Here is a 9,885-nt window from a genome sequence, read left to right as displayed (position 1 = left end):
TGGCGTAGTTGTATTACAGTACGAATGCAATGCTCCAGTCTCGAGTTTGAACTCCAGTTCCGGCAAAGTGATATTGGCATTTTTACTCAGTATTAGCCCGGAGTGTCGACGGGCTCGCCTCTATCACATCATGAGATATGCATACATGTTGGAATACACTCGGTGGAAAGTGGGTACACTAGGTGCATCTTCGCCTACCCTTTTAAGGATAGTGAGTGTATGTGTATAATTTCAAAGCTAGTGCCGATCTCCTATGTTTTCGTGGTCAAAATTCTGAACCGATTTTCATTCATAAGTATTATCATAGCTTGAACCATGAGAGTAAATATGTTATTTTTTTCTAAGCAATTAGAAGTAAGTTGGCTGTAAGCATGAGTGTGTTTAACCGACTGTGGTGAAATGTTAGTAATATTTTTAATTTCGGATTATACAATATACATACTATACTTTTATTACGACGACTGGACAAACTTCTTCCTGCTGAAGGCGGTTAAATAGAAGCGGAACTTTGAAATAGGTCACTATCTCAGTAGAGAAGTCAGTGAGCATCAGTGCCAATACGCGTGCCAGTATTCTTATTATTATTAACTTTCAGTGTTTATATTAATAATAATTTCAGGATAAATTAAGTGTATTGATTGTAAGTCGTTTAAAATTAATAAAAAACGAAGTAAATAAGCCTATCACGGCATCAAAATTCTACTAGAAACTCAATCAAAATAAGTTTTTATAAGTCCCATACAAGCGATGATAGCCTAGTTGGCTGTGGAATGGACTTCCGAGACGAATGTCCGGAGGTTCAGATCTCTAGGGCACACACCTCTGATTTTTATATATAATTATGTGTGTATTCTTTGTGAATTATCGCTTGCTTTAACGGTAAAGGAAAACATCGCGAGAAAACCTGCATACCTGAGTAATTCTCTAAAGGAATTTTGACGGTGTGTGAAGTCTTCCAATCCGCACTTAGCCAACGTAGTGGAATAAAACCTAATTAATCCCTCTCCGTAGACGAGGAAGCCTGTGCCCAGCAGTGGGATAGTATGTAATATAGGGCTCATATTATTATTACTATTTAAGTCCCATACCTACAACGGTGAGGTTGACTGCGACATTTCTGGTTGGTGACAGCCTAAAGTCGACTCGACAGTGGTACAGCGCCTGATCGTCTTCCGTCAGAGCTGTGACGACTAAAGCCGTCGGCTGTCTATACAAATCTGCCTTCAATCTTCCATTTGTGTTGAATGCAGGGTCTGCCCATTCTTTGTCTGGAAATTCGAAACTGTGGACAAGAGTTAAGTTATCAAATAGTGACTAAATTACTGCAAACAAATTTAATAATATCGAGCCTATGGATTATTTTTTAATCAGGTTTCGAGATTGAAATTTAAATAACCCAGAATTTGGAGATTTGATTTTATCAATAAATAAGAAAGAGAACAAGATGTTGTAGGCACATTAGAATAAAAGCTATTATAGTGAATTGTTATATAAATTGCTTTAGTATTATATGCCCCATGTAATGAAACCGTCTAAAGCGGAACTAATATATTTAATACTTTAAATCTAAAGTATAGTAGTCCTTTAATAATGGTTTTAAATACATGGACCATCAATAATACTTTGATCTAAGTGAATAAAGTAGTAGACCTTTATTAATCCAAAGATTATTAATCATTTTGAATACTTGGATGTATTATCTAGGTGTAATGGCTCTTATTCTAGTGAACACACGAGGTAACATCTGGGCATCAAATCTATAGATATATATATAAAAATGAATCCCTATTTCCCTTGGTCACGCCATCACGCGTGAACGGCTGGACCGATTTCACAATTTTTTTTGTTATGTTTGTTATTGTCAGGGGAAGGATCTTATGAAAGAAAAAATTCAAAAAATTGTGCGGAAAATTAGAAAATTTAAGAAAACTTAAAGAAAATATAAATTTTAAAAGAAAATATATATTTTTTTACTGTCAATTGATTGAAATAGCTGTCAGCGATTGATAGAATGCGCGCTGCAAATTCATAGTTAAGACGGGACAATGTCTGTCGGGTCAGTTAGTGTAGTAAAAAAATGACTTTAAACACTGAACTTGTTCTAGTGAAATCAGGCTGATATTGTCTTACTACGATTTTAAATAGTAAAACAAACCTAATTTGAGTGAAAAGACTATCAAGTCGCCATTGTTGCAAAACTAAGGCAAGTCCGAAATGCGCCATTAGTTCTATAATTCTTAGTTTATCGCGGAAATACGGTAGGAAGTGCAATACAATAAACATCGTGCTGGTCTTAGCGTTGCAAACTCGGCTGCAGATTTGCGCAGTTTGTTTATTTAAGCTGTTAGTCTGTTTCCTGCGTTGGTATTTTCGGAGATATGAGCACTATATTGTTAGGAAATATGAGTTATTCGACAGGGATTCTGGAGATTTATTGCTAGGGAAATTGTATTTATATTCTCGACAGGTACCTATAGTTTATTATTTTTTTCATTTTGTTTTAAATGTAAACAAAACGATGTATATTTATTGCGTTTAGAATAAAAATAATTCAAATGCACATTAATTAAAGCTGTTTTTGAAGCAATATGCTGAAGGTGTTAGAATATTTATATCCACTAGATGGCGACCACTATTTGTGAAACCCGCCATAGGAGTTCATGTAAGTGTGTCGCGTTCCGGGATCAGCCTGTGTAGTGTGTATAATTAAAATGGTTGGCATAATGTTGCTGATTGCCGTGAGGTTATATCTCTAATTAGCAGATAGTATCTGGACTTCACTTGCCATGAGGTGCATTGGGGATCGCTGTGCGCGTATAAAAAATACTATATAAAACTGCTAGTGAAATTGAGGAAAATGTTTGTTTACATTTTAGAAAAATACGACAAATATAAAATATACGTAGTATTTCGAGGCTAACGTTAGGAAAGATTAATTAGCTGGCAGATTAACGTTCGCCGGGCCGATTGCCGAAATAAGACAAATGCTTGTGTGATCCGCAAATATTTGTTTCGGGATTGCGTATAGACTGCGGTGGCAGCGTCCCCCGATTAATATATCTGGTCTACCGCCTATTTAAATCTTTGCAGCATATTATCTAGACCGTCGTTGAATAAATATTTTTCTTTGTTTTTTTAGCTGTTAAGAGCATGTTTTATATTATTAACAAATCATTAATTACTCTATATTTTATTAGAGTAATTAATGATTTGTTAATAATATAAAATTTTATTAGAATTGCTAACAGGAGTATAGATTCTTTATTTAAGGAGGGAAAAATATATTGTTATTGTCTTTGCTTTTCATTTATCTATTTTTGCCCAGTAAAATCTTTGAATCTAATCTAATCTATAAAATTTCTACTATAGGAATTATTTGAAAAAAAAAATGGACTCTTTGTTAACTATTTGTTTTCATTTTCTCAATTTATACGTATGGAGTAATGAACTGAGAGATCGTTTACATATTTTACACGTCTCCTCATGAGTTTCAGACTGATGTCTGTTATTTATGAGAAATTAATTTCTCATGCAGCCGTTCCACATAAAATATAGTATATTTTTTCAACATGGCATGCTACATTTGATTCGATAGATGAAAAATAGTTTAAAGAACCTTCAAGATATAACAGACCTGTGAATTATTGTTTATTTTACCTGTATATGGGCACGTTGTTCCTATACCATACTAGTATCATAAACTCGTCGTCAGTGGAGTCCGGTGTTGTGTCGCAGAGGAACGTAGTGTTGCCGCCTTCCAAAGCTTCTTGCCGAGATAGTGGACCTGTGTACAAAATTCTTTTATACAACTGACGAGAAAAACAAGTTGCTTTGATGGTAAGCATGACGACCCCTCATACCTGCCGTGGTAATCTAGAGGGCTGTAAGTATTTTTTTTTATTGCTTTGAATGACGAGACGAGCTTGCCGTTCGCCTGATGGTAAGCGATACGACCGCCCATAAACAGTAGAAACACCATCCAACACCTTGAATTACAAAGTATTGTTTAGTATTTCATTGCGCTCGCCATCCTGAGACACAAGATGTTAAGTCTCATTATGTCCAGTAGATACACTGGCTATAATGTCCTTCAAACTGGAACACAGCAGTGACTACATATTGCTGCCAGGCGGCAGAAATAGACATTGCGGTGGTACCAGGCGGATTCTTACATATGACACACCTACCACCAGTCAAAGGCGGACAATTCTTTTTATTACTGATTAGGAATAGGGTACCGGACTCATTTTCGTTCTTTACTATTATCAAATATTTACATAATATAAATTATAACACAGAAGGAATTATTAAAATCCGGTAAAAAATCAACAAGTTATAAGTCTTTGAATTTCGGTGGAAGGGATAATTAACAAGAAACAGAAAAGAGACGAAATACCCACATGTGACCTCATCGGAAATAACGACGCGTGCGAAAGAAAGAGATGAAGCGATATCTCCAAATCGCGCCCACTTCTGCACATTACAATATTTTAAATATGAATTACTCGTTCATTTTTTAACCAATCTTTATGCAGTTTTCGCAGTAGTGCTTCTTTTTCGTATTATTAACCATTACATATAGAATAATGTACAAAATCAAGCATAGGCCGGTCCCCTATTCTCTAGGTTTCATATATCTACATAAATTAGAAGTGCATTTTTTCGTTTGATAAACAGCAGTAAGAACGATAAGATAACATAGTTAACAATGATAATAGAGCAGAACTGCCTTTTCTGACTTACTGCTATATCGATTACCATAGCATAAATAAAATAGCGATATCACTCTCGCAGTGGATTATAAAGTATAGAGTGGCACAAGCTTGCAGCCAGAGACATAAATGGACCGAGTTATGCCAAAATTTGATAAATATTTTTAAACATTTGAGGGATTGCTAGTTGTTACAGCTGGATTTTTCTATGTACCGATAAAAAAATTGTGAATTAGTTAACACATACGATGATAGGTGTGTTTTGATGAACAAACTATTGTATTTGGATTAATTGCATGGTAAATATTAAAAGATTATTTTTGGATACTTTGTAAGTTAGTACGTTTTGGCATAACTGGGTCCGCATGTAAAGTTATAATGCCCAATGATTGCATTGATTACAATGAATTTAAACTTTTAATTAACGCTTTATGCTGAAGGGAATAAACCTGTTTTAATCAAACTTCATATAATTTATATTGAGTATTAAATCTCGTTGCATTGTATTTATGCCTGGTGGATATAAACGTTAATGACATTTACTTAATTGGTTTTTTATAGTTGGGTATTAAAATTTTATGGGAAAGATAACGTAGTTCCTTCGTTTGAATACATCTTTCATATTTTTTTAGTGGTGTGACGTAAACTCTCATCATAGGCTTCTAGCAGTACATGAAACCTTCTAGATATAGTGTCAAATCAGAATATTTTTGTAATAAATAATGTTAGGTATCAGGATTCGAACTTACTAGTTTTATTTTCTCATCTCGAGTCACGCAACACTATATTACAGATCTGTTATCTCGATTGCGTAATAAAGGGCAGTTTAAATTAATCTCACCATCAACTCCGACTATGAAAGTGTAAATTGGTGCGCAGATAAGCAGTAATATGTATAGAGGCGCCGGAGTGACGCGCATCCTACGGCCCATCCATGCTCCCGCGCTGCGCTTTCATTGGTCAATCAATTTTCCCGCGCATTTGGAATTAAGCGCGCGATTTTAAACTTCACGTCGGAACCGTATTCATTCTACTGCTGTTGTTATCTGTAACAATAAAGATTCTTGTTAATTGTATTGCAATTGTTTGATAACGCAATTTAAGTATTTTTTACTTCAGAATACCGCTTTAAGAGTATTTGTGTCTATTTATAATAAGTAATTGCACTTTATGGTTTATTGTGTATAGTGTAAACTTATTATATTAGTGGAATTTTTAGTACGTTGCTGCTGTATAAGGGAAGTAGGATTTTAAACAGAAAAGGATTCTTTGAGTTCCCGGTATTCACGGATTGAACCGAGTGAATTCACAAATCTGGCATTTTGTATCGGTTTTCGGGAAGTCGGTCAGGTCATCTCATTCATGCGGTAGACAAAACTGGCCTCTATTACAATATATTTAAAAGTCAGATGCAAAACGACCTCAATGAGATGCTCATCCACAACATGGCGCATTAATACTACTAAAAGTTCCCTAAATTCGTTATCAGTAACTTTATTGCAGTTAAAAATATAATAACATTCTTAGAGGTCCTAACAACTGCCTCAGTCATAATTCATATTCCGTCTCCTAAAGCCTGGCAGCTCAATCATCATTTTCATGATACGATTGGTCTCTATGAGTGATGACGACTAAACACCAGTTGCTCCACTTCGTCCACCTAATGCTATAAAACAATTTGATTAATGACATAATAGAATTTTTTCGCAACATAGCTGCTGTCATCAAAATAATTGTCACAAGGTTTAAATCCAAAATTCAAACCGGTTTTCGATTTATGAATGAATATTATAAACATGAATTACATTTTAGACGATGTCAAATTACAATATGATAAACGTTAACTAATATATTATTTGATAACTTGTTTTGTAAAGATAATTTATGGTTATAAGCTTTAATACGATAGAAATCATTAGCGGTATGGCGTTTATTGTATAGCCTGAACCAGGAAATAAAGTAATTAAATTATTTATTTCGTTATTTGAAATGTAAAGCAAAAGTAGAGCTCCTAAAACAGGTTTTTATTTTCCTGGTCGAGACTACAGAAGTAAATTTCATTATGCATGTATGCATAATTTGGGAGTAAGGTTATATTATATTGTAACCTATTAACCCAATCGAATGTTTGCCAACGCAGATATAAATTAATCTATAATCAGGGCTTTGGGGGGCATGCAAAGGCACACAGTGCTCCCAAAGGAAATTCAGAGAAAATAGAAAAAAAATCCATTTAAAAGTACAGGAAGGAGGGAGGTACACAAAAATTATGGATATACAACTTTAGAGAATAAGCGTGTTTTCAAAAAGAATTGCCAAAAAAAATGGCCTGTATATAATCAAGATGGTTTGAATCCTTTTCGTTAACCTGCATCCAATTTATAATTGTCTTACATAAAAGACGCTTCATTTACAAACACGATTTTATTCCTCCGACGTGCAAACATTACTCAAAGATGTATGGTATGAAGCTGTATTTACTGTGGAACAAAAGGTTTTGATTAACATAAGCGAGGAAGCCGTAGGCTCGTCTCTTTTGTTTGTATCAATTATCTTCCATGTCTAAGATTTATTGACTTTTGGCAACGATTGTTTCGTATTCTGATTGATCATCGCACGGTTCGTCTTTACGGTGCGAATGTATCTACTTTTACATAAATTTAATAATAAGTGAGACAGAAATTAATTAAAGATTAATTTATATTATCGACTTTCAAGTCCTCATTTATATATTTTAACTTCCTTAGTAGAACTCCATTGTGACGTCGTCAGTGAGATTGATTCAGAACACTAGAAGTGATATATCTACGTCGTCAGGTTCAGAACTGCACTTAACATTACTAAAGCATCACACAGTCTACAGTAGAATGGACTGCCTTTTGAGAAGGCTACCAGTTTCTCACAAATATCGAGTCGACAGCTTACTTTTGTGTTTCGAATCGAGATTTCGGCCCAGAAGTCCGTTCTCCTTTATCTATTAAATATTCACTCCCTTTGACACCAGCAACGCTTCGATTATCCTGATAATAATTATTCAATATTAGAAATATGGCAATTGGCATCATCAATTGTATCGTATCCTAAACAAAACGACGATGGAAGCCAATAACATTAATATTAGGAATTCCATATACTCGAATGCTGTTTGCTATATCAAAAACCTTTTTCAGTGGATAAAAGTCTACTTGGATTATATTCAATACAAACGCTTCATTTAATCGGACGTACGGGATACGTGAAATTCAAGTCATAAGTAGATTGTTTGCTTTAATCAGTATCGTTTGTCCCACGGATTGCAGGGCTTAAGTGAAGATAATTGTAAGCAGCCAGGGTTGCCACACTTTATTAACGGTTGTGTAATGAACACATTTAACAGACAAAATGATAAATGAATGCTGACTCCATAGATGAGTCATTTGGCGAAGGTTGCGTAATCTTGTAATTGATTTGTTTTGTGCCGATAAAATTAATATGTGGTTTGTTTATGAATGGGTATTTATATGTTAGCATTGATTTTCGTGTTTAAATATAGAAGAGCTTGCTCGTTTAATAATAACTGTCATGTTTGTCTTTAAACAATATTACCAACCGCACAAAAAAATACAGCGCTGCATAACACCGTGAGCTTATAGTTGGAGTTAGGCTGGCTAAACTTCTAGTTGGCATTCACGTCACGCACAATGGTCCGACTTTTACGGGCTTTTGCGCCCAAATCGAGGGCACAAGCAAGACCCAAATTAATCATGGCCTTACTTGTCACTTTAAGATCAGCTAAGTCATACACGCTTATAATTACATCACAAATTTATGTAACAACAGTAAAGGAGAATGCCCATTTTATATGAAAGTTGGGCTACGTTTGCGTCTGTACAAAACCTTCACTAAACTATAGGAATATATCCTAATTCTTATACAAATTGAAAACAATTGATATTCGATGGGAGTTCGAGTAATCAGAACTTTTATAACGCAGTTATTTTGAGGTTAAGTATGGACTGCAATAATGTACGGCAGAAAGTAACTATGTGCCTAATTAAGGTCAATATTGCAGAACCTACTTGTTATTACTATAAATAATTATTGGACATTCTTTTCACTTAGCTTTAATTGCCATCATAAGATGATAGGTACTAACATATCTGATAAGACGAAACTCCAATAAAACTTAAAAAGATAATATGACGGAATATTAGTTTTTCCACGGAGCATATTATGTTACCTGACCTTTTGTGTACTTATATATTTTTCTGACTTACGACTTATTCTATTACATGGATTACCTAATCCTTAATTCCACCTACCATTATCTCACTCCAATATGGCGTCAACGCATATTGTAGAATAGATTCAGATTAGTGTTTATGACCGCCCTATGCCTGACGCCAACCTCTTTGGAGGATTCCGATCCCAGGCAACTCATGTTAGAAACACCGAGATAAAATGTTGCTTGGCCTGGAAATCGAACCCAGGAACTCACTTCACAGCCTGATTACGCTAATAGTTAATTACCATAGGGAAAGAAAAATAAAACGAGAAATACGAAATCGGATGCATATTTTTATATTATAGATGTATATTTTTAATAGAAGTATATATTCTTGGCATCCTAAAATAAAACAAGAATTTGATATAGCTGCAGCACGTTTATATATACTCCTAAAGTGAGTGCATGACTTCTTGCAGAGCTGGTCGGGTCATGTCATGTTGTTGTTGTCTGTGAACCTCTCTATTAGCTGATCTCCAACAAGCAGCACAAACTCATTCCCGCCTTGAAACCTAAGATATAATGTAGAAGTTGAGTAAACATGTTCAGATTATTATTATTGTTAAACTGTTTTCTTTAACTTTGGCAAGATTTTTCCCACATTGTGGGTATGTTAATAATAATCTACAAAACTTACAAACTGGACAGCTCGTCCAAGAAATATACGTGTCGTTGCTGTGGCACCGCAAAGGTGCAGTTAATACACCGCCGAGATATGCCGTCTCGATTAACTGTCCTGGGTCTAGGTTCTAGACGACATTGTGTTGCTAACTAAAAGCCTTCCGTCTCAAAGTTCGAAACATACACTATACACGTTGTTTTTTAACAGAGGATTTCTCGACTCAACATTAAAATACTTAAGGCGATACCTCAAGGTCCATTTTCATACATTTTGTTTCGGCTTTAATC

General features: G+C 34.8%; 1 protein-coding gene across 1 annotated transcript; it reads right to left on the bottom strand.

Moving 5' to 3' along the window:
* Positions 1-1,092: 1,092 nt before the first annotated feature.
* On the bottom strand, positions 1,093-5,765 carry LOC119191436 (the record flags this gene model as incomplete). The annotated part of the gene is made up of 3 exons (XM_037445353.1): positions 5,554-5,765; positions 3,658-3,784; positions 1,093-1,282 (listed from the first exon to the last, which is right to left on the bottom strand). Coding segments are annotated over exons 1-3 (408 nt in total), but the record flags the coding sequence as incomplete, so codon positions are not given.
* Positions 5,766-9,885: the final 4,120 nt, after the last annotated feature.

Source organism: Manduca sexta, unplaced genomic scaffold, assembly GCF_014839805.1.
Source record: "Manduca sexta isolate Smith_Timp_Sample1 unplaced genomic scaffold, JHU_Msex_v1.0 HiC_scaffold_1531, whole genome shotgun sequence".
NCBI lineage: Eukaryota > Metazoa > Arthropoda > Insecta > Lepidoptera > Sphingidae > Manduca > Manduca sexta.
Note: the sequence above shows the minus strand (reverse complement) of the source record. Positions and strands in the feature narration are given on the sequence as shown.